Below are 26046 nucleotides of genomic sequence, written 5' to 3' on the forward strand. Positions count from 1 at the left end.
ATAATCAACTGTATTTAGCATTTGTTTTTTGAGCACCATTCTTTAGCACGTGTTTTAATTTGCCACATGGTGTCATAATGCACCGCAAGTCAAAATATTAGTGCCATATGTACTCACGAGTTTAACATATGTCAGTTAATACTGCCACCTTTGGGCATTATGTGACAAGGACAATATCTATAATATCCAGAAACACAGACAAATATTTCTACCCTTGTCAAATGCATATGGTGTAATTTTGAACAACAGCGCTTATGCTGTTAATGAGCATTGCTAGACTTGTGTATCAAGCCACAGTGGGCAACTTTCTCATGGTTGTTCTGCGATTACTTTTTTCCCTGACTTAGTTGTAAATTACTTTTGTATTACAAAGACTCATTTAGAAAGAATTTCCAGTAAGTAGGTGTGTCTTACTCCAAATCTAACTATGACTTACTCATACATTTCGTGAATAAAACATGTTTATACGGCCCTTGATTGATAAAGAATTTTTTTCTATGTGTAACTATGTGAAAATCATCAGTAAATCAAACACAAGTCTGGAGTAAGACAAAGCTGCTCCCACAGCAAGCTTTGTAAATCTGATGTGTTGAATTTAGAAAATGGCACTTTGTGATCGATGCCAAACCTGACTGAAAACTGATCACAGCTCCCCTTGTAATGCCAGTGCATCCGAACATCAACAGTGAGTACTCAGAATTCCGCACGCAAGCCCATTATTGTTCAAATGTCCACCTGGAGAAATTTGGCCTTCTGTGAGTTTACCTGTATGTAAACAAGAGAAACACAAAGATCGTAAGGGACCAAGGGTATTGAGCAATTCTAGAGACAATGGCCCCTTAATAAAAAATGTAATGCAGTCATCCTGGATACAGAAATCCAGATTCAATGGTAAGAGTTTTCAATTTTATACAGAAATTCCGAACAAAAATTTGAATTACTCCAACTGGAATAATTTAAAAAACCAAAGATCAAGAGAGCAAACAAAGAATGAACTGAAACAAACAATGAGAAAAAACCAATAATGCACAGAAAAACAAGTCTTACAAACTGACAACAAAAACATATAGACAGATACAGGCAAGCAAACTATGACCAACATTAATATGACACCTTTAGGTCACTTCTTATTAAAAGCAAAAAACTACTGCAACCAAAACAAAAATACTACATAGCACAGTGTAACAGGTCAGAGTGCATGTCGCCGATGTTGCGATCCCGTAAAAATATGGGTTTATCATCAGGACTAAGGATCAGTTGCCTGGCATGGTATCAATTGATATATCAATACAAAAAGGTATGCAGTTTCTAACTGAACAATACAGGTTGCATAAGTGAGACAGAGCTCACTTAATATCCAGATCAAGGAGGGGGATTCCTCCTTTTGGAATTAGGGCTGTCACACAACCAGCCAGCTAGGTGTCATGCTTCATCATCGGGTCTGATCCTCGTCAGGTCGGCGCTGCAATACCCGACTGGCACCCTCGAAGGGGCTCTTTTGCGGAGATCTTTTATTCCTTTCCATAAGGTGCAGTGCGTGTGAGGGCCTAGTGAGTGTAGATGTGTAAAGAAGTGAGACTAAAACAGGAAGTAGAGGTCCAATCAGAACTAATTTAATAAGTGTGGCCCCTATCCAGGTTAAAACTAAGTGTGGCGCACCCCTGCTGTAATGTTACAGGGTACCGCGCTGCAAGGTCAACATGTTTCTTGCCTAAATGTCATATAGACGCAAATTCATCAGGACCGGTAGCAAGTTCTATCTACACTGTCAATGGTGGTCCAATGTAGCAAAAGTGATAGACCACACACAGCACCCTATGTGGTACCTGTCAATCTAGAAGGTCAACCTGTGAGAAAAAAGAAATCCACGGCATAGTTAGGTGCATATGCATAACATTTGTCGCACACCTATGTACATAACCGTGCAGCACTCAAACTGTGAGGAAAACTTGCTTCACGCTGAAGTGCTGTGACCAAACGTGAGGCGACAATATTAAAGTCTGCTTTTGGCACATTAATACTCATATAAACACTGACCCTTGTTTTCAGAAAATCATATCACATGACCTTAACCTTGATGACATCACAATAGCTGACATCACTGACGTTCTATCATAACTGCATGATGAATGTAACAGCACAAAACAGACACATGCCTATTTAAGATAACACCTATATTATTGTCCTGACTTCAAAGTTGAAAGTTCTGGGTCATTAATTGTAGTGATTGGGCGAAGTAAGTATGTTGATCGTGTTATAGGGGTTTTACTCCCCTAGAACATTTTAAAAAGAAATGGATCCAATAGTGCATTTGATAGCACATTTTTGCATACATTTGCTAAAATTACATAGGCTTTAAAAGAACAGTTACTAAATATTCAACCCCATTCATGGTCTACCATGACGCGCTCTAGGAGTAGACCCCATTTTTTCCAAATGTGCTATGGGTGTCCCATATGTCGAAATTTACCTGCATTGTTCCAGGGCTCATATTTTGTCATGAGTTCCCCATATTTCATGGGTGCCCCCAATATGACTGTGTAGACATTTGCCATTTATTCTGTCTATGTGCCATAGGATAGGATACCCTTATTTCACCAAATCCCATTTCATGTTCAAACTTTTGTCACGGTTGCCACACTCCCATATGTCTGGTTGTCCTCCTTTATGCCAGGAATTACCTCCAAGGTGATAGCACCAGCATATTGTCACGGGCTCCCAGATGACTTGAATTTCCTCAAGTATGCCAACATTTTTCCACGGGTGTCTCCTATCTAATAATACCTCCAGTATGCCAGCACCAGTATTTTACCTTGGGTGCCATTATGCAAACTATAATGCTAGTGCCAGTATTTTGACACAGGTGTCTATCATGTTAATGAATTTAAGTATACCATGGCCAGTATTTTGCCATACCTGTTTCTGTAAGATAAAAATTACCTTCAGTAAGCCAGGGCTAATGACACACTTACAAGCATGACACCACATTCTCACTGACTCACTCACTCACTCACATTCACTCACTCACATTCTCAAACAACTTTTCATAATGATTCTTTGTCACACATTCTCAGTGCCTGCCATTGACTCTCACTCACTTTCACTGGAGTTCTGGACTTTTTGGTTCCGTCCAGAGGTGTCAGGGTACAACACCCAAAGACCCCGGAGTCCCACCTGCCTTGGTGCACAAATGAACAGAAACACGGGCTTCTCGATGGTGGCGTCAAAGACCAAAGGTTTATTACTGCAGGGACACAGAAGTCATAGATACTACACACGGTCAGTACCCAGGAGCCTGTTCGATTTGTACATTGAGGGTTGCTCCTTATATACCAAAAATTGTGCTCTAGGCAAATATTTCACATGTCGGTACATTCCCAAACCTTTTGTGTCTCTAAACAATAAATATTTGGCGTTACACAGGAACTGTCGATAATATCTGATACCAAACATCGCGAAGAGGGGTTCCCACCAGTCCATCACAATCCCTTGTCAATATTGCATTCAAGAGCCGGACCGCCTCATCATAAAGTTCGTTACCTCCCCCTAATAAAGGCCCAGAAGGAAAGGAGCAGAGCCAGGTGCAGAAGATAGAAAAGCGGGATAAGAGATGTTTGTAGGTTGTAAATGGGCAAGGCTACCGGCTTCGGCCGCCTAATCATGATCAGGTACAATGGACACGAAGACCAGTTCAGGTGGGCTGGCCTCGGGTAGAGGAGGCAGCCTTTGTCGAGTCATGCAGCTTCAGCGTGATCTGGTTTAAGGTGCACGTGTCATGTGAGAGGTGAATCTCCGGCTAAGGCTACGTGTCCTTAATCAAAGTGAAGTGAATGAAGTGATCAGAGGCTATTGCATATGTGAGGGCAAGGAAACACAAAATGGCGGCCACGATCTTAAGATGGATGCCGTGTGTATATCAGAAATGTGTCAGTGGAAGGAGTGCTCTTGCTCGTAGCGTAGCGGAAACACTAGGATATACTAAATGGATCATTTGCGGTTCACTGATACCATTTTTATGTATTTCCGACAAACTTGAAAACACGGGTTCAAGTCGTCACGGAACCGTCACGGAACCTCAGACCCTCCTTTTGCCCTTACATAGGCAATTACTCAATCTATGTCTGAATCTAGTTCTATGCTCATCAGGTCAGTGACATGCTGTTGTATCATCATCCTTTCTCGTGTCTTTTCTCCAAACGCAGGTGGTTTTCTGAGACAAGTTGCAGCACAAAGACTACACAGAGCAGGACCACACTGGATAATCAGACAACATGAGAATAGGAATACTAAGATGACACCAATGACCATTAGAACCTTCCATCCCCACGCTGAGATCAGAGTCCAAACCCACTCCATGAAGGACCAGTTTCCCTTGTCTACATGTATGGGGTCCGAAATCTTGTGCAATTTAGAGATCGCCTCGTAAACTGTTGGAGCATTGTTAGGAATAAAGACACAGCAGCTCGACTGGATCATTCTGCATACCCCACCTCGATCTGCAAGTATAACATCTAGAACCATACGGTTCTGCAATGTCATGAGTCTATCTGCCTGAAGCTCAGCTGTCAGATTGCTAAGGGCACCAGCAGTTTCGGTAATAGTAGATTCAACTACCCGTGTTAGCTGGCGTATGTTTCTACTATTGGCCATTGGCCCCCAGAACGGAAGGAAGCCTTTGAAGAAGTCTCCAGCTTCCTGACCAGCGGTATCTTCCCTGCTGAAAACACCTCTAGCTACTCTTGTTCTGTGGTAATCCGTTGAAGCAGTGTATGTCGGAGGCAACAATCGAGCAATATAACATGAACCTGAAAAGTCAGCAGGCAACCATGTATAAGCTCTGTCTCGACAGATGAAGTAGGTACCCCTAGCAGTAAGGAAGGCAGGGGAAGAGTTAGCCGGAAACACATAAGTTTCTACGCACTCACTCCTCCCTAGCTGAGCTCTCGGATTTCTCCCATTACCTTGCAAACAGACCTGACCTCGGTGAGGTACGACCCAGATTGGAGTTGAGCTTTTACGCTTGCTTTCTCCTAAACTAAGGCGATACTCTGAAGTATTCCAACTTAAATATACTCGCAATTCGTCTCTAGGGTAAGATGGAGTATTATTGACGTCCTTGATCATGTCAATAATTCCCTGGACTAAAGCTTTGTTGGCAGAGTTATATTTAGTGGAACGTGGTGGACGTGGAGGATAGGTTTCAAGGGCATAAGCAAAGATGGTTTGGAAGGCCTGAAATGATCCATTATAGCTGTAAGGTAAAACCAAATAGGGAATACCTTTATCCATAGTGTGAGGTATCAAGCCACACACCCAGCAGTCTGTAGTGTTAACTACCAGTTGGTGTTGGTGCAAGAGCTGTACAAAAGTATTATTAATGAATTCTGAGCGTCGAGCTTGCTCATGTTCAGGAAACGAGTGAAAAGAATGTATAGAAGAAACAGTAGAAATAGCTGGATCAAGGGGAGGCACTGTAGAGACTGGCACAAAAATCAAATTTATGCTAAAGACAATTCCACCCACCAATGTTGCTAAAACAATCAAAAATGTAATGGCACATTGCATCAAGAAACATTTGCTGTGAAGAATTCTATTTAGTCTGTTTCTGCGAACATAAATCACATTTTCTCGTTGCAGCGCAGGAAGTTCCATCTTCTACAATCCGCTCGCGACCACTGATGATGTGTACGTAGATGAAAATGCCTCTGTCAGCCCTGGGAGTTCCCAGTACTAACAGAAAGATCGACCTTGTGTCAGACCCCTGCAAATTCAAACTAGGCACACAGCCACGACCCTACGGCTACCCAGACGGCAAGGCAATTTATTAAAAACAATAAACAATAGCAAACTTCCTGGCTGAAAAGCAAAAAGTCCAATGTATATAAATATCAAAATCACAATATGCAGTTGCCTGCTTTATTAGTTCGTTTTATGGCTCCTGAGGTTGTATCTTTTCTTTGCTGGTACTGTTTGATCGGAAAATAGTGTATCACTAGCAGCTGTTGCAGAGTTTACGTTCGCAGATGGCAAAGTTTCTTTTGATGCTGAAGACAAATGTTCAATGTTCAAAACAGTCTTTTCAGGAGGAGAGTCAAGTTTCAAAGTGTCAGAAATCAAATCGGCATCGCTGAAAGGGACAAATTTTGGAGTTATTTCAGATTCGGAGGCACCAATTCCCTTCTTCACCCAGTCGTCGTAGGGCAGCGGCAGTGGAACACGCTTTACGTGAGAAGCGTGGATCCAGTTTTTCCGGCCAGCAACACGTACAGCTGTCCTCGTTGCCAGCAGGATCTGGAAGGGGCCGATGTAGCGAGGCTGAAGATTCTTTGTCCTCGCGAAGTTCCGGACCACTATGAAGTCACCCGGTTTCAGTTGATGCCCTGGACTCTCCGGAGGCTTTGGCAAAGCATCAAAAACCTGTTGATGAATAAGACTTAATTTAGCAGTCAAGTCGTAAAGGTAGTCTATCAACATAGGATATTCAATGGAGCAGAATTGTTTAGGCCTTGGCACACCCCAGACATTTGCCGGGCGGCCAAATACAATCTCATATGGAGAAAGCCCTATTCTAGAATGCACTGTTGCTCTCGTTGATAACAAGGCCAAAGGAAGTGCGTCTGGCCAAGCCAAACCTGTGGATGCTTGTATTTTGGCTATTTTAAGCTTGAGGGTGCCATTGTAACCCTCCACTAGACCAGCTGACTGGGGATGGTTCGCACTATGAAATTTTTGTTTCAATCCTAGACCAGCACACACACTCTGCATAACTTTCCCTATAAACTCACTTCCGTTATCTGACCATACAATCCGTGGCATTCCGTACCCAGGGAAAAATTCTTTGAGAAGAATTTTGGCAGTTGATAAAGCAGTGTTGTCCTTTAGTGGGTATGCTTCTATCCACCTGGAAAAAGCACAAACTACCACCAGGACGTATTTTAAATTGTTGCAGCGTTCCATGTGAATGAAGTCTAACTGTATTACTTCAAAGGGACAGGAAGGAGGAGCAAAATGACCAGCTGGAGTTGGAGTTCCCTTGCCAGGATTATGCATCAAGCACACCATACAATTTTTCACCACTCTCTCTGCACACTTACTGATTCCCTCATTTTTCCAAACCGGAGCTAACATCTTGCATATCCCTTTAGAACTTATGTGCGCCACTCCATGCGCCATCGTCACTACTGCAAGCACATACGCATCAGGCAACATCCAACGCTGCTGTTCTGTCAAATCGATCCAACATCCATTCGAGTCCAATTTGCCCGTACTTTCTCTCCATACGCGTTTCTCTTCCTCAGTCGCTTCTTTCTGAATCTCTTTCACACTTTCCATTGTGTCTTCACACATTCCAGACTCAGCAATCCATCTTGCAGACGTAGCAACATACATTCTACTCATCATGTCTCTAGCTGTCTGTTTAGCGGTTTCATCAGCAAAGGCATTTCCCCGACCAACATCATCCGTGATTGCTTTATGAGCACTGCACTTCACAATTGCAACTTCAGTCGGTAAGGTTAGAGATTCTAACAAGTCGTTAACTAGCTGACCATGTTGAATCTTAGTCCCATGGGACGTAATGAAACCCCTTTCTCTCCACAACCGGCCAAAACTATGGGCCACGCCAAATGCGTACTGACTATCTGTAAACACATTCACTCTCTTTCCCTCAGCTAAAACACACGCTCTCGTAAGAGCTATTAACTCTGCAGCTTGGGCAGAATTCTGACTCACTCTTGCAGTCTCCACAATCGTCTTCAAAGTCGTTACCGCGTAGGCAGCAGTCACGTCACCATTCTCCAATTTAAAACATGACCCGTCCACATACAGCGTACCATCCGGGTCGGATAGGGGAGTATCCCTCAAGTCGATACGACCTTTTGTCTCTTCCTCCGTTTTGAAATAACAGTCATGTGGCTCAGAATCACTCGACTCTTGATCAGTCGGCAACAATGTTGCTGGATTCAATACATTGCATCTTTTGATCTGAATATGACTCGCTAATAACGTCAGCTCGTAACCAGATAATCTCGCACTAGTAAGGTGTTGTGTCTTCGTTCGGTTCATGAGTGTGTCCACTGCATGAGGAACCATGACCACTAGCATATTGTTCATCACCAAACCAGCAGATTGTCGAATGGAAGCTGCAGCTGCCGCTGTAGCCCTCAAACAACTAGGCAATGCTCTAGCTACCGGATCTAATGTTGATGAGAAATACGCACAAGGGCGTTGTTTATCACCAAACTTCTGTGTCAGGACACTCAACGCGCAACCTTCTCTTTCGTGAACGTAGAGCGTGAATGGCTTACTGTAATCAGGTGTGCCCAATACAGGAGCTGAACACAAAGCTTTTCGTAATTCAGTAAAACTCTCTTGACATTCATCAGACCATGGTACCGGACTCGGAACATTTTTCCCAGTCAAAGCTACCAATGGCTTCGCTAAAAGTGAAAAATTTGGGATCCATTGCCTACAGTAAGAGGTAATACCTAAAAAGGCACGTACTTCCCTCTGTGTGCGTGGAACACTCATCTGCGTAATTGCTTTTATTCTTTCTGGGGTCAACTTCCTTCCCTCCTTTGATAAGAGGTGACCTAGGTAGGTTACTTCTTGGCAGCAGTATTGCATTTTGGAAGGTGACACCTTATGATTTAAATTAGACAAATGATGCAATAGTGAAATCGTAGCTGCTTTGCAAGTTTCCTTGTCATTGGCAGCCACCAAAAGATCGTCTACGTACTGTACTAGGGCGGAGCCTGGAGGAAGGACAAAAGAATCTAGCTGACTTTTTAATGCTTGACTGTAAATGGATGGACTTTCACAGTAGCCTTGTGGAGCGCGTTTAAATCTGAAGCTTCGACCTCCTAGACAGAAGCCGAAAATATCCCTACTTTCTTCAGCTATCGGAATGCTGAAAAATGCATTCTTGAGGTCTATAACTGAAAACCACGTGGCTGTGGCAGGAATCAATGTTAACAAGGCAGTAATGTCTGGCACTACAGGAAACTGCGGAATTACAATCTTATTAACTTCTCTAAGGTCTATGACAAACCTATAAACTGGAGGCTTTGTAGGATCAGTTCGTTTCAAAATCGGTAATACAGGACTATTACAAACATTTCCTCGCGTTTCTTCAACCACACCTTTTTTAATTAAATCTTGCACAATCAATAAGAGTGCACGCTCACCTTCATTCGATATTTTATATTGAGGAATTCTTGGAAATTTCACATTCGCTTTCAAAGTTACTACATACGGTGGAATCTCTAGTAGACCTACATCATTGGGACCAGTCGCCCAAAGAGAATCTGGGAGTGAACGTAGCTCCGGCGGGAGTGCGTCCATTGACAAGTACATCGGAGAGGTGATTCTTTTACCCAAAGTAAGCTGTACTCCTTCCGGAGAACAGTACAATGTCGCATATAGTCGTTTTAACAAATCTAAACCAAGCAGATTTTCATTACAACCTGTCGTCAAAATCAAGGGTGCTTTCAATTGACACGGTCCAACAGAAATAGACAAAGGACCAGATATCGGGTTGTACACAGGGGCGCCTGAAAAACCTACGGAAACATTTGTTGAGCCAGACAAAGGTGCGCCAGGGAGTTTCGCATGAATTATAGAACTTTTCGCGGCACCAGTATCCAACAGAAACGGTTCGACTACACCTGATGTTGCTACTGCGACATAAGGCCCACTCTGATCCACTGGAACTGATACTACTCCCTCTCTCTGTCCATGGCTGTCCTAGTACCCATTTTGTTGAAATCCCTCTTCAACTTCACAATAATCCTCAACAAGATATTGCTGAGATCTATTCTGTTGAGCTGACTGTACATTTCGTTGATCAAAGTGATTAGAGGGACGATCATTCGTTTGCGGAGGCATAGCACCTCGTCCTCGTCCTCTAGAATTCTGTGCAAAACCACCACGACCTCTCTGAGCTGCTGCCGCATTATTTTGCGCTAAGATCTGACAATCATTTTTATAGTGACCCTCTTTCTTACAGTACGCACACTGATTCCACTGGTATTGAGGCCTTGATGTACTATAATCTGTCCTCTGATATGAGTTTTGCTGCGTATTAGTCTGATTCGTGCGAGGCGGATACGCCTGCTGTAAAAGAACTTTAGTTTTTAAATCTTTCGTTTTCTTCTCTGATTTCTCTTTTTCCTCTTTATCCCTATTTTCGTAGTACTGTGCAGTCGCAAGTATCTGCGCTGTCGTAGATACAGCCCACGCACTTTCTGAGTCTTTCAATTTATTGCATAATTCAGGTAACAAATTATGCACAAATTTATCGACAAACAATCTCTGTCCTCCTTCAGTGCTCATGTCCTGACCACTATGATCCACAAAAGTCTCTTCGAACCTCGTGAAGAAGTCAGAGACACTTTCGTCTTTCTTCTGCTTGCATGCGGATAATTTATCCCAATTAACACGCAATGCTGGCATTAGAGTCTTCATTAAATCTATTATTCTGCCAGGAAGATTAGCAATTAGGGGTTCGGGTTTCGCACCACCCGTTTGCTGAGCATCTGCTGCAGTGATAGCTGCCCAATCACCACCTAAAGCAGCCTGATGATCTTCTCTACGAATTTTAGCCCACACTGGTTGTGGAACTACATTACCAAACAACATATCAATATCGGCTAAGTTCATTATACAAGCCTCAACTGTCTGTGTCAATTCTTTGTAATATCCGGCTGGATTCTTACGCGGATCTGGCAAGGCCTGTTTCACTGCTAACACTTCTGCTCGCTTCCATGGAATATGTATCCATACTCTTTGGAACTGTGCTGGAGCAGCTGCAATACCTGCAACCGCATTAGCTTGCACGGCTTCGCGCCAAATTGGAGGAACCTCCCTCATAGGATATTGGCGACTTAGCTTCACTTTACCTTTCTCTAAATCTCTCGGTGAACGAAGAGATGGATCAATCCTAAAACTCAAAATGAGTTCCATCGCTTCCTTTATATTATCGCCCACTATCATTCCAGCAGCAAACTCTTTCTGCACTTTAATTAAATCTTCCAAGTCTGATTCAACATCGTCTTCTTCTATTTCCTCACGCAACAACGAGCACATCTCGTCAAAGACGTATCGCTGCGTTGGCTCTCCCCATTGCATAAATGTCTCTAACACATCTCTCGTACTATATCTTCTAACTTTTGTAATCCATCTGAGAGCTGTGGAGTCTAAAACTCCCCGTTCCTCAGTACTTGGAAGCTGACTCCGTCTCTGAACAGAGTCAGGAGTAGGAGTCTTAATCAAGGTTTTATATATAGGCGAAAGCATATTAGTAACAGAATCAGTGATTCTTCGACGAACAGAAAGTGGAGTTAGTACACTCGCAGACATAGAGAATGCAGTAGAGGTAGGAATAGATGACGAAACAGTAGGAGTATCGAGGAAAATAGTTTGAGGACCAATAGGTACAGTGGTAGGTATAGGAGCGGGCAGTGCGGGAAGAGGAGGAGCTGTAGGAACATTTACATTCACCACAGGAGGTATAGGAACTTGATTCTGAAGAACAAGGACACCAGGTTGTCCAGCAACCGGCAATTGAACATTCGGGATCAGTGGAGCCGTAGCACCTTGTGCGTACGGTGGAGGCGACCGTAACAGATAAGATAGCAGAGGATCGTTTTCAGAATCCTCCAGTATCTTAGCCATTTTCGATGGCAAGGCAGGATAGCATTTGTCAATCGCTAAGTTATGCTCTCTAATGGCTACATCTATGGCTTTCTCACACTCGTCAGCCTGCAACTGTTTAGTCGCTTGCTCTAGAGTTAACTCTTCTTGCTCTTTTTGCTCTTTCTTCAACCTTTTCATTTCTCTCTGTTTGGATTCTTTTCGCCAGTAACGAAAAGAGTCAAACATTGCCGGCCGGGCTTTCTTCCTAAACAATTTCGCTTCTAAGTTGTCGAGAATCTCTTGTTCAAAACTACCATGCAGTGGCCAACTAAGGACACCATCCTTCTTACAATAACGAACCCATATCTCATTATAAGTTATAGGACCCACACCATACTTACAGTATAAATCATAAAGGGGAGTCCCAATCGGAGGAACCAGACAAGAGTCCTCTAATTGTGAGTCACTGTTGCAACTAAAACAAGACAACATTTTCCGACTTACCATTTTCAGTCCGGAACACAAGACAAACAAACACGGAACAATTTTGTGCACTTGAACCAAGAACTTAGGCCTACCAAAAACGAACTGATGTATCGATACCCAAAACTGAACCAAGTAGATTATCGTAATTAGAACAACCAAAGATAATCTTACAAAACCAAACCAAACCAAGAACCGATCAAGGATTTTTAACAATCCTCACAAAAGTAACCAACTAGCTATCACTAAATACTTAACTGAGTCACTGAAGACGTCACCAAGGAGAAACCCGTCACGTTTCGCCGTACTAAGGACTGCACCACTTCGGGTCCAAGACAGGGCGACGGTCAAGGCAACGGCCCACTGCAGCCGTCTTGAACGGGAACCCTCGTGGAAGAGAACTTCAGGGCCACTTTTGCGATATGCCGGGATCGATGAAGTGGGGCGCCTCCCTCAGGAATCTTCACACGAAGCTTCTCGAACTCTTCAGGCTTTTGGACCGGTACCGAATGACGTCGCCCCACGTTGGGCGCCAATTGGAGTTCTGGACTTTTTGGTTCCGTCCAGAGGTGTCAGGGTACAACACCCAAAGACCCCGGAGTCCCACCTGCCTTGGTGCACAAATGAACAGAAACACGGGCTTCTCGATGGTGGCGTCAAAGACCAAAGGTTTATTACTGCAGGGACACAGAAGTCATAGATACTACACACGGTCAGTACCCAGGAGCCTGTTCGATTTGTACATTGAGGGTTGCTCCTTATATACCAAAAATTGTGCTCTAGGCAAATATTTCACATGTCGGTACATTCCCAAACCTTTTGTGTCTCTAAACAATAAATATTTGGCGTTACACAGGAACTGTCGATAATATCTGATACCAAACATCGCGAAGAGGGGTTCCCACCAGTCCATCACAATCCCTTGTCAATATTGCATTCAAGAGCCGGACCGCCTCATCATAAAGTTCGTTACCTCCCCCTAATAAAGGCCCAGAAGGAAAGGAGCAGAGCCAGGTGCAGAAGATAGAAAAGCGGGATAAGAGATGTTTGTAGGTTGTAAATGGGCAAGGCTACCGGCTTCGGCCGCCTAATCATGATCAGGTACAATGGACACGAAGACCAGTTCAGGTGGGCTGGCCTCGGGTAGAGGAGGCAGCCTTTGTCGAGTCATGCAGCTTCAGCGTGATCTGGTTTAAGGTGCACGTGTCATGTGAGAGGTGAATCTCCGGCTAAGGCTACGTGTCCTTAATCAAAGTGAAGTGAATGAAGTGATCAGAGGCTATTGCATATGTGAGGGCAAGGAAACACAAAATGGCGGCCACGATCTTAAGATGGATGCCGTGTGTATATCAGAAATGTGTCAGTGGAAGGAGTGCTCTTGCTCGTAGCGTAGCGGAAACACTAGGATATACTAAATGGATCATTTGCGGTTCACTGATACCATTTTTATGTATTTCCGACAAACTTGAAAACACGGGTTCAAGTCGTCACGGAACCTCATCACTCACAGGCAAATACATCACATGCCCACATATTCACACTCTCTTGTATAAATACACTCTCACCTGCAAACATGCACACATATTTCTTTTAAAATCAGTTTTTATTTACATCAGCTGGCACAGAAGGCCCTGTTCCAGCAAATGGTGCTCTATTTTTAATTACACCAATAGTGAATAATTCAATTTTATTCACTATCTGTATAATGAAAAATTAACTGTAAACATGGAGTGCGCCTTCTCCCCTGTGTTTTGGGACTGATTTAGCAACCTCTGAGGCCAAGGGTTGCAAAAGTACTGCTTTGTGTTATCAGGGAAAAGCCAGAGGTCGTGGCTGCGTACCCTGGCAACCTCTACATTATGTCCATTCATCTCTACTGAATCACTTTGCCCACTGCACCTATGAAACGTCCTTGCTCCCTACCCCAGTCACAACGATGAAAGCTTACAAAGACTTGAAGTGCTCTATAAAAAGAGAAGACAGCTAATTATGCAGGGTTTTAACATTGGACATCAAGAATCATTTTCGTGATTAGGCTGAAAGTGGGCTGGTGTGCTATGTAAGGTGATGTAAGGTGTACATTACACAGAATGTTTATGAAATAAAGACAATTTTGAGTAATACACAAACATATGCATAACTTACTGGATTTTTAACAAAATCCTTTGAGTGCAGTAAGAGTCTGTTGGCTTGACTGTGATCTTTTTTCTATTTTAACTTTTTAACTCATTTTGGCAACAATAGAACACTATTCTATAAAAATGATTACACCTGATATGTAGGGCCCCGTTATGAATGGCCTGGCATTCCTAGGTAAAAATACCATACCTGGTTTACATATACAGGGAGCACTGGAAAAAAAAAAGTTCCTGGTATTCCCAGGGATCAATTGTTGATCCCTTGTAGGCTCCTTTGGAATGTGAACCCATACAGGTATGAACTGGAGTGTGTGTCCCCAGTAAACACTGTGGGATTTCCACACCAGAGAATGGTGAGTGCTGTGCAACCGCTCCACTTAGAATCTCATTTCAAATTAAAACTGTTATCGACCAAACAGGAACAAAGATCCACTCAATAAATGAAAAACATAGCTTGAAAAATACCTTAGATAGACCAAAGTCTTTGTCGACGCCATCACACGTGGCTGGAGCACTAAAGTCTTCCAGGGAATCCATGTTAGATACTTTATTTGCAGAGGATTTTTGATATTCACGTCTCTAGGATGGTTATATAAATCTTAGTTGGCAAATCCTTGCAATCCTAGTGATTTGTAAATGGCCTAATTCATTTCAAAGGTTGGAGCAGGACTTATATCTGTGGGGTTCTATTGATCTGACAGAAACCTTTAGAATTCTGAGTGTGAGAATTAAAAATACTCCAAGTGGATGAAAACCGTTGTATAGCTAGTCTAGATTCAAACAAATGAAGATCACTACAGTCAGAGTGTCCTTTTAAAAAAATGTATGTCACTTTCCTTGGCCTTCCTAGTTTGCGGCTGCCCTTATAGATCTTTTGTCCCCTTGACATAATAAAAGATATCCTTTTAAATATAAAAACAGCAACAGAATCGACATACATTCTGATCATTAAAAATACATATTTGCCCCTTTGCAGAAAAGAAATGTCCAGTGGCATAAATAGGAAGACACTCCCAAGCCCCCTAACTAAGAGTCTTCAAAAACAGAGGTGAGAACACCATCCATGCTTCTGCCTGGAAAACTGCCAGCCTGAGGCATGCCTAGGAGAGAGAAAAAATGAAAAATTAAATTAATCCATGATAAGCATAGTGCACACCCATCAATCCTGTTCCCTTTTTTTCCACTTCTGTTAACAGAACTGAATGTGAAAGGTATGCGCATATGGGTCGCCATTTAGTTTTTAGGTCTTGCCTACGCAGCGCGCATGTGCTGCATATGAGGAGACCTTTAGCCATCGGTCCCCTTGTTAAGCCACAACAGTGCACGCGTTCCATTGCCTTCAATGGCAACGCGTGCACGTGTGGCTATTTCCTTGCAGGCTTGAGCGCTGACACCATATGTTTGTAATTAACTTGCAAACATATGGTGTTAGCGGTATCACTCGTTCCCTTAAGGGAAGCAGGCGCAGGCCCCCTCCTCTCTGCCTTCCCCCTGCTGCCAGCGCAAGGCGCAGAGTGCTTATTTTTTTATGTCCGTCCCCCAGGCATCCACTTCTGTCTTTTTGCTGCAATCAGCTGTAATGACAGAAGTGGATGACTGCTAGTGCCCCGGGGGAACTGCAGGACAGCCGAGAATCTGTCCCAAAACGGCAGACTTTAAACCAATGCCACCATGCCTTTCAGCAAATAGGAACCAGTGGCTAGGAAAGGAGGAAGGAGGAGGACGCTGGGAAAAAAAACCGCCGCAGCTAGGGGAAGGGGGCACCGAGCAGCAGCAAGATGAGCGTATCAGTTAATTGTTTGCATTGAGTGCTTGGAGCCAACTTCTGATGTCAGCACTTGCAATTTTTCCTCAATTTGATTCCACAGCTGTTAGGCAGTGCTTCCGTTTAACTAATGCTGCAGTTTTATAGTTCATCCGTTGCTCATATGTTGTTCTGGTAATAAGTCTATAACCCAAGTCACGGTTGGATCCAGTCGAAAACACTAGAGCTCTGAGAGACATGATAAACAGCAGCTGAATCTCAGCTTCTCCATTTGAACATATTGTGTGCTCCTGGACAAATCGCTCTATCTCACCTTACCTTAGTCCCTTTAGCAACCAAAAAAGTGGCGGTTCAGTCCACAGCAAGCGATGTGCAAGAAAATTCATTCATTCACAGATGGTTGACTCAAATTTCTACTGGGGCACACACTGGTTTTAGGAGCAGGCGCACAACCTACTGGGCTATTTTGCAAACATCTGACAGCCGTGGCGTAAAAGAAGTCTCATTACCTTTGTCCAGCAGCGATTTCACAATCCCAGATCCCACAGTGTCAGCCCCTCCCAGAACCAGGACCACTTTGTCTGAGAACATGTTGGTGGGCACGGCAGCGGAAGCAGTGCGGTGGACGGCAGGCAGTGCAAGCTCTCAGCTCGCTGTGCCATACATCCGTTTTAGTACCAAGGAGGCAGTGCGGCCCCACCACCTGCTCTACACGGCTTGCCTTTTACCAAGGAAACCACTCCTCGAATTTTCTTCTAACTCACCACGGACATTGCTGCATAGTTAGCCAGGTACTGAATATTCAACCGCGTAGGTACAGAGGCAGCTTGGTGGGTGGCACACCTGCTGCTTGTGTACGCGCCCGCAAGTGTGAGTGTCACACGCGTTATGGGCTGCAGCTCAGTCCTATTTATTAAACTATTGACCAGTGCCCTGCCAATATATACATAGGCCGCGTGCTACTAGCTCCAAGAGGTAGACGTGTGCTGCTAGCCCTAAGAGGCGTGCATTCGGATATACTTTAAAAGTTTAGTTCTGTGTTTTCTGGAGCTTGAAACGTGACCATCTGACAGCTTTCTTAAAGCCTGGCAGGTCTGCTAAAGTAGCACCGGCAACTTTACGGTAAAAGTGTAAACAATGTTTTTTCAGTCAGTCCAAGTTTTCCTCCCTACCGAGTGAGTGAGTGCCCAGGTCAGTAATGTGAATGTCAGTATTAGGGCGGTGGATATGAGCTGAGTGCACTCCCTTTGATACCACGTGCAATGCCGAGTCCGGGTGCGGCGTAGGAGGGAGGCACAGGTGATGGGTAAACCTGAGCAACGGGAGAATGGACAGCTTGTGCAGGACCCGGTTGTCAGTGAGCAGGGCCACCGGAATCCAGCCACGGGCGGTAGTGGGAGTACCGGCCGGGCGGTGATGTGGGGAGGGGGAGAGGCAGGGTGGGGGGTAGTAATGTATGGATTACGGACCTTAACAGGTAAGTAAACATATAAACAAATAAAACAAATTTTGTTGCGCGCCCTGCATTACCAAATGCGATGCAGTGCGCGCAACAAAATTTATTTTATTAATTTATATGTTTACTTACCTGTTAAGGTCCATAATCCATACATTACTACCCCCCCACCCTGCCACTCCCCCTCCCCACGTCGCTGCCCGGCCGGTACTCCCCCTACCGGCCACGCCTGCTGGAATCGCTTGGCAGGCGAGGGCCAAATTATGCAACAGGGTAGAGTAAATTATGCAACACAAAACAGTAAATTGTGCGGCATTCTGAGGCACATTTTATGATAGTATTACTTCATTATTTAATTTGTAAACTTAACACTCAGAGAATTAGTTGCACCTCTTTAGTACTAGTTTAACACCAAATAAGCTACAGAAATGTGACCCTTCAACCTTTGCAAGGGGGCCTTCCACTGCAAGTGTCACTGTATTTTTAGTAACTTTTGAAACACTTGAGCTAGAAACATTTTTTTGTTAAAATCTTCAGATTATGTAACAGATGATGGAGTATGTGGCAAATGTGTCAAATCTAAAATTGTGCAAAAATCGCCGGGGCTACATAATTGTACAATTTCAGTAGCTCTGCCAATGTGTCTGCTGTGATCAAGTGTTTTATCAAATTGGGTGAATGGGAGTCTCAGAGGCCTGGCTGAACTTGAAATTTCTGAGACCTAGAGGAGAATTCTCTTGGAGGGTCTGAGTGAGTGGACATCAAGTGCTTTAAGTGGAGTACGTCTCGCTAGTGCTCTTAACTGGTAGTAATTAAAAACTGAGTAGGAAATTGGTCCCTATCGAACCTACATTCATGTCCTCAACTTCACAGGCAAAGACCCTGATTGATTCTTAGCCCCTTCGATGCTGGTGACAAAGCCAGCTCGTCATGGGCGTTACCTGCGCTGCGCGCATGACGAGCTGGCTTTGTCACGTAACGCAGGTTTTTTTTTATTTCAGCGCGCAGCGGTAAAACCCGCTAGCACGCCTGCGCTTAACAATGATTGTAATCCAAGTCACCAATGCAGTCCTTGTTTAAATTTCACAAGTTTTATTTCTTCTTGCCTTCCCCAAATATTGTGGGTTTGTCATGTTTTTTCATGCATTGTATGGCTCTTAAATAGCACATATTGTGAATTAGGTTGCCTCTAGGTATCTGTTGAGTTGAGGTTGTGGGTGGGTGCTCGTGATGGGGCACAAGTGAGAATTCTGGACGAAGGTTGAGGGTAGTGCAAGTTTCTCACTGTGAGTGTCAGTGGGTTAGAAAAGTATTCACACATACCAATTGGAATTATCATTTGATGTGAAAGTTTATGAAGGTTGTTCACAGCTGTACAGATAGATTTGCAAATGACTGGGTCCAAACTGCGGTTGCGTGGTGAGAAAAAGAACAATGAATTAAACCATTATCTTTGTGACTGGGGGCAAATGTTTCATTGTTTAGCATTCCATCCATCATTTGTTCCTTTTGCCTTTGTCACCCTAAGTGTGTTTGGTTCTCCCAGACGTGGGTCCTGTGCTCGTGGTGCCACTGGATTCAAGCTGGTTTCTCTCTCGTCCCCCAATCACTCCCCTCCCCCTGTTAAATACTTGTTGTCAAGTCCGAGCCTTTCATCGCCCCACCCCTCCTCCATTCTCAACCATTTCCCTAGTTGCTGCTTGCTCTTGAACGCTGCTAGTTTTAGGACTTGTGTCCTGGCAATAAGTGATTGTGTACTCGGCTCCTATAATGCTGAGCCGAAGTCAGGCTCGAAGCTACTTCCTCGGTTCTAAAGGCGGAACCTCTAGCCTTACGCCCCACCCTCTCACATAACAACGGACGCATTTTTCATATTATATGCAATGCATTTGTGGTTGTTGAATATTTATCTTCTGCAATTTACAACTAGTCACAAAGCCAGTAGTGCTGTTACAGTGGTGCACAGTGTATAAAGCACTAGTCAAATCAGGAGCAGTTGCTCGTATAATTCTTTTTTTAACATGGTGTTTACTAAAATAAAACCCCTTGACATTATTTATTCAAACTTTCACGAATTATAGGCTTTCTTTCTAATACGTATCCGGCTGTGCGGCAAGTGGAGAGTTCTTACTATTTTTACTATTGTTAGAAAATAAACAAAAAGCATGCTTTTTGTTTTTTGTGGATGTTTTTCTTTGTTTAACCATATTGTCATTTTTCTTTTTTTTATACTAGCACAATTTTGGGGGGGAACAAATGGAGAACTATTAAATCCGTTCACACCACCATAGACTTCTTGTCTCTGGCTATTCTTTTTTTGGTTTTAGAAGGTCCTACTGGTCCCAGTGTGCTATGCGTTGTTGGAGTGGGTGATCATGTGAGTAGGGAAAATGTGCTGCATGGCTAAACACTTAAGGTCCCAAAGGTGAGACCTATTGGCTGTGCCAAAGCTTATTTCTTTTACTTTACAGTTCCAACATGACTAATAGCAACCTGAGAACAGTAAACTAAAAGAAATGTGCAGAACACCTAAAGGTAAATTGACAATTTGCACTGCTGAGCTGTTGGGAAAAAGAATATTGAAAGAAAAAACACGGAGCAAGATGGGGATGGATGGCGAAAAACAGGATGAACAGAGGAGGTGCTGGGTAATGGAGGCGGAGGTTAGTGAGATGAAAAAACAAATATTCAAATGTAAAAAGCTAGGCACCAATGCCAGCCTGTTTGGACTTGTTCACAGCTACAAAATATTCAGGTAGATTCATCATTGAAAAATCGGCCCGCAAAGGGCCAGATTCTGAGAATCTGGCCCTTTGCGAGCGCAATTTTTGCATTTGGGATTCATCATCCCAAATGCAAAAATTGGTAATTGCGAATTTGCTAAATTGCGAGGAATTACATTTAAGGAATCTCTATTTGAGATTCCTTAAATGCAATTCATTAACCATTTTTAAAATGCGAAATCTCAATTTTGGGCCGCTATTTACCGCGAGGTCAAACCTCGTGGTAAATAGCGAAAACTTAGAAAAATGCTTTTAAATGCATTTTTCTAAGCTGCATGTTGCACACACACATGTCCTTTGGACATGTGTGTGCGCAACACCAATGTAGATTACATTTCAGGGGTGCTACAGGGTGTCCTTTGGACACCCCTAGCACCCTTGAAATCACATCCTTATTCCCCATTCATTCCTATGGGCCTAAAGGCCCATAGGAATGGGGAGTTATTCCTTATTTGCGATTAGCAAATTTGCTAATCGCAAATAAGGAATGTGTAGGAATCGCAACTTATTTAGCGATTCCTACATGAATCCCGTTTTGCAAGTCCTTAATAGCGATTCCTTAATAATCGCTATTAAGGACTCGCAAAACGGGACTTTGATGAATCTAGGGGATTGTGCGTTGATACCAAAACTGATGGACAACCCTATCAGCCAGTGCCTAAAGCCCGTTGAACCTCAGTAGCCCGTGACTTGAAGAGGATACCCAAGGATCTCCTTCGTGTGCTGTGTGATATGTGGGTTGTGATGTTTGATGACAAGAGCTCTCGCCAGAGAACAAATACTCTCTGAACGTGACACCTAAAAAAGATTGAGAATTTCTCGCTTTAGCTACTAGAATGGGCCCTTAATTTAAATCCGTGCCATAAGTTTGAGCTCTGGCACCAAGAGAGGGACTTTTCCTGCCTCACGCTTTTTCCATCCAAGTTTTTAGCGTAGCACTGTGACTTTCATTGTTTCAAGTTCCAGAGTTCATTAGGGAGCAGTCGCAGTGATACTCTGCCCGTCTTACCAGACAAAAAAATACTCTGTGTCTGGTGGCTCCGTGAACTAATGCGTCCTCTGCAATGGGCCAGTGTCCGACCTCTTGGGCACAGGTCCAAATCCCAGCGGGTTCACATAGCCTTTCATCCGTCTGAGGTCGATAAAAACGAGTGCCGTGGGGTAACAATAAAAATCTGTTATTCAACGCCAAGATGCCTATGGGTAAACGAGCTCATAACAAATAAACATGGTATGTGTTAGATTGGCGAACAAGGGGACTCAACAATCTGTACACAAAGCACTTATAAACACTGAGTTTACAAATCTACACTTTTCAATGCTTCATTTGCCAAAGTAAGTGTTTTCGGAAGTATCAATTAATTTCCAAAAATGTCCAGCCAGTTTGCTAATGTGCCTCAAATAAAGTTAGATATGGATCATAGTGTCCACTAAACCTGATGCACTAAAAGTTGGAACTGACATTTTGCTTCGTAGGAATCCTAGTAGATAAAACGTTACAGTGCAGGTTTATATCACACGTCTTAGGTTAAATGAACACACTCATCTAGAATTGAAGAAATTATGCGATTAAACAATGTATTAATGAAATAATACGTGTGAAATATGTTGCCTTCATCTAAGTTGCGCCTTTCTTTCTGTCCCCTCAGGAATGGGCAGATGAGATTTTCAATCTTGCGACAAACCTGCTGGCACAGAACATGTCGAGGGATGCATGTCTGGAAAAAGCGTAAGTAGCCACGGTGTCTCCGGTGTTTACCTCTGGGGGTGTTCCTTAGAGAATTTCCTTTGCTTTTTGTCAGTGTTCTCGCCAGCTATTGTTCAGGGGTTACCGGCTTGTCAGTTTTATAAACACGACTCTTCCTCTAAAGTCAAAGAAAACGCACGCTTCTGTTATCATTGTGATATAAAAAGAGAAAAACAAAACACATTACTGGAAGGCTAAAAGAAAATTGGCAGGACGAGCATTTCCTAGATACATGCACAGTAGCCAGGAAGTGCATCGTTGTGGTCAAAGTCTCGGCTACCGTTCAAAAACATTTTTCAATAATTTTGTCATGTGCGTAAGTGCTGGTCATTGCCACACCCGATGTCTTCTGACATTTCCAGTATTCTTGTGGGCCCTCCATAACACAAGAATTCATTACTTTGTTTGTGTGATTTACCAAATCTGGTCTTGTGTTTGTGGTCATTCTTGACGTTTAATTTACACAAATTAGCTTGTTGGAATTATTATTTATTGTTGCCAAATATTGCAGTGGGCTATTGAGAATAATATTTATGTGGGCATAAAAAATAAAGGGAAAACTATTAGTCTCTTTAATTCAATAAAATGAGACACATTTTAAAACTTTTTTAAAAACTATTTTCTCAGCCATATGCAAACCAGCCTTGACCCTGCTTCAATGGGAACAGTCCAGCCTGAACTTTCAAATCAGGTCCTCTCTCATCCGAATAAATACTCAGACATGGGGCCCTCCCACACTGTGTCACTGGAACCAAACTGCCCCTAACTGATGACATCCAATCAGGACAAAAACAGCCCTAATTGCTTGTGTTCTGGGTCAAGGAGGACCTGAAACAAGTTTCCTCACATTTTCTTTGCACACGGGAGGACAAATTATCTATAACTCGCACCTTTTCCATGCCCTGCTTATACCATGTTATATTGTATCAGCCATACGATGTGAAATATTATATACAATAATAATTATGACATCGCAAATCATATCTAGTGTGAGAACACAGTGCATAGTACAGGGGTGAGATATAGTTAATGTACTGTGGCTACCGAGATAAATACATTGTGTATGAGGGTGTGTAAATTATAATAATTTGATGGCATTCCGTAAATCATAAATTAAAGCTATAGGTCTGAGTTTAGAAATGTACATTTTTATGTACTTTAAACTGAGATTGAAGCTAAAGAGTAGGCAGATGTATCATCCGTTTTTTTTGTCGCAAACGCTGCGATTCGGAAAATAGCAGCGTTTGCGACAAAAAAAACGGGATTTGGAATGTATCATGCAAAAAGCCTCGCAATATTAAGGAATCGCTAATTTAGTGATTCCTTAATATTGCGAGGCTTTTAAGAAATAGCAAATTGCGATTTGAGATTTGAAATGTATCAAGCATTTCAGTGTTGCGATTTTTGACGAAGAATTCGCAAATTACCATCAACTTGTAGTTGGTGGTAACTTGCAAATTCTTTTCAAAAAGCACTTTTTTTAAATTCTAAAGGTGCCATATGACGCTCATACATGCCCTTAGGGCATGTATATGCGCCATATGCGTACACATATCAAATTCAGGGGTGCAGCAGGGTGTCCTTAAGACACCCTTGCACCCTTGAAATTATTCTCAATTTGCGATTAGCTAATTGCTAATCGCAAATTGAGTATAATTTTACATTCATTCCTATGGGCCTCCTGGCCCATAGAAATGAATGGGAAATTATTCCTTAATTGCGATTAGCAATTTGCTAATCGCAATTAAGGAATTCTAAGGAATCGCTAATAAATAGCGAAATTCTACATACATACCATTTTGCACTTCTCAAATAGCGATTCCTTAACAATCGCTATTTGAGAAGTGCAAAATGGTATCTTGATACATCTGCCCCGTATTGTAATATACCTTTAAAAGTGGTCCATACATTTTAATTTCCAATGTTTGTGTATTTTAAGATTGGTTTGTAACGAAAGAACAAAACACGTTTTACTAACTATAACAAAGGTTTAACCTTTATTTTATTCCTTAAATTTGATTTTCTTTTTATTTGTGATGAAAAAAATGGGAAATCAGAGAGTTTACTGCACTTTAGTGAAGTGTTAATAGGCAGAGTGTGGTACAGTAGAGGAGAGTGTTGTAAAGTGTTCTGTTGTAAAGTATAGTGCCATAAAATGGAGTAAGGCGGAGCGGAGTACAGGTGAATGTGGTACTGTGGAATTGTGTACAGTGGAATAGCACAGAGTGGAGTGGCATAAAGTGGAGTGATGTACAGTGCAGTGCAATACGGTGGAATCTTGTATATTGTGGTGGTGTACAGTGAAATAGAGTAGAGTGGAGTGTTGTAGAGTGGAACGGTGTTCAGTAGAATAGCCTACAGTCAAGTGGGGGAAAAGTGGAGTGGCATAGACCATAGTGTGGCACATTATAATAGCGTACAGTGGAATTGCAGTGGCATAGTGGAGTGGTGTACAGTGGAGTGAGGTACAGTGTAATGGCATACAGTACAAAAGCGTAGAGTGTAATGTTGTAGAGTGTAGTGGTGTGTTATAGAGTGTAGTAGTGTAGAGTGGAATAGCATTTAGTGGAGTGGTGTAGAGTAGAAAGGTGTAGAATGTAGTGGCATACAGTGGAATAGCGAAAACTGTAGATGTGAGAATGAGTTGCGTATAATGTAATAGCAAAGAGTAGAGTAGCATAGAGAGTACTAGCATAGAGTGCATTGGCATAGACTGGAGTGGCATAGAGTGGAATGGGATAGAGTGGAGTGTCACAGAGTGTAGAGGGGTAGAATAAAGTAACGTAGATTGCAGTGGCGTACAGTGGAGTGGTCTACAGTAGATAATCGTATATTAGAGTGGCGTACAGTGGCGTGCAGTACAACGCATTGGCATAGAGTGGTATAGCATAAAGTGGAGGGCCACACAGTGGAGTTGCATATAGTGGAATAGTGTAGGGTAGATTGGTGTATTGTGTAGTGCTGTACAGTGCAGTGGCATATAGTGGAGTATATTAAAGTATATTGGCGTATAGTGAAATAACGTTAAGTGGAGTAGCATACAGTGTAGTGGCGGTGCACAGACAGAATATCAAGTTTTTAATATCGATATACCAAAATATTGAGTTACACATATTGTGATACAGGAATATTGACAGCAAGAATATCGTGGTCCAGAATATCGACTTTAGGGTAAGAAATAAAAAAAATTTGAATATCGAAGTCAGTAATATCGTTTGCAAAAATATTGTTCTTTAAAATATCATTTTTTATATTAGTGTTATGTATTGTAGTATGTATTTTAAAAGTATGTGATCTAATTTTTATAAATAAGTATTGCTTTTGTTTTTAAATATATGTGTCAAATTTTTAGTAGGGATTAATTTTAATTTTATTCAATTTTGTTGCATGGCTTGGATCTGGCAGATGTCTGGAGGGCAAAGAAGGGAGACATTCAGGGGTTCACGTTTTATAGTAAAAAGTATCGCCACTCATCCAGGATTGACTACATTTTAACTAATAGGTATGACCTGGATAGCCTGACTGGGGTTTCAGTCTTGCCTAGTCCCCATTCTGATCATGCTCCAATATTATATTTATATCTTAGGAAGAGTAAAACGTTATAAACCAGATGCACGTTTAACAGAGCAAAGCTGTTGGACCCCAAAACTATTCCAGCTAATAAATCATCCTCCTTAGAACATTTTTTATTAAATATTAGTTCCACAACCATGGATTTTGTCTGGGATGCCTTTAAGGCTAATCTGAGGGGCAGGCTGCATGGCCTTATCTACCCTAAGAATCGAGCTGAAGCTCGGGAGCTACACAGCATCAAGAACTTGAAGATGCCTCCAATGAGAAGCTTAGAGGAATCGACTCAGTTACGGGAGTCCGGGAAGGTTGGCAACAGTCCAGGGAGATCCAGAGGGGGCAAGGTCGGAGAATAGGGTGAAATTGGACCAGAAGTGCAAGGCACAATGGCTCACTAAGAACATTCAAAACTTTGAGTACGAGGTGGAGGCTGGTGCCCGATTGGCCTGGAAGGCTAGAGTTGACAGCTC

General features: G+C 42.7%; 1 protein-coding gene across 3 annotated transcripts in view; it reads left to right on the forward strand.

Annotated features, from left to right (window-relative positions):
• The window catches only part of PLCB1 (phospholipase C beta 1), a 2298721-nt gene that overhangs the window by 1048698 nt on the left and 1223977 nt on the right, over window positions 1–26046 (forward strand). For all 3 annotated transcript variants that reach the window (XM_086927697.1, XM_086927698.1, XM_086927696.1), the window contains exon 5: window positions 21909–21988. In XM_086927697.1, the coding sequence (XP_086783823.1) occupies window positions 21909–21988 (80 nt within the window). The remainder of the gene's footprint in view (window positions 1–21908; window positions 21989–26046) is intronic.

The sequence above is a fragment of the Lissotriton vulgaris genome, chromosome 6 (assembly GCF_964263255.1).
Source record: "Lissotriton vulgaris chromosome 6, aLisVul1.2, whole genome shotgun sequence".
Lineage (NCBI taxonomy): Eukaryota > Metazoa > Chordata > Amphibia > Caudata > Salamandridae > Lissotriton > Lissotriton vulgaris.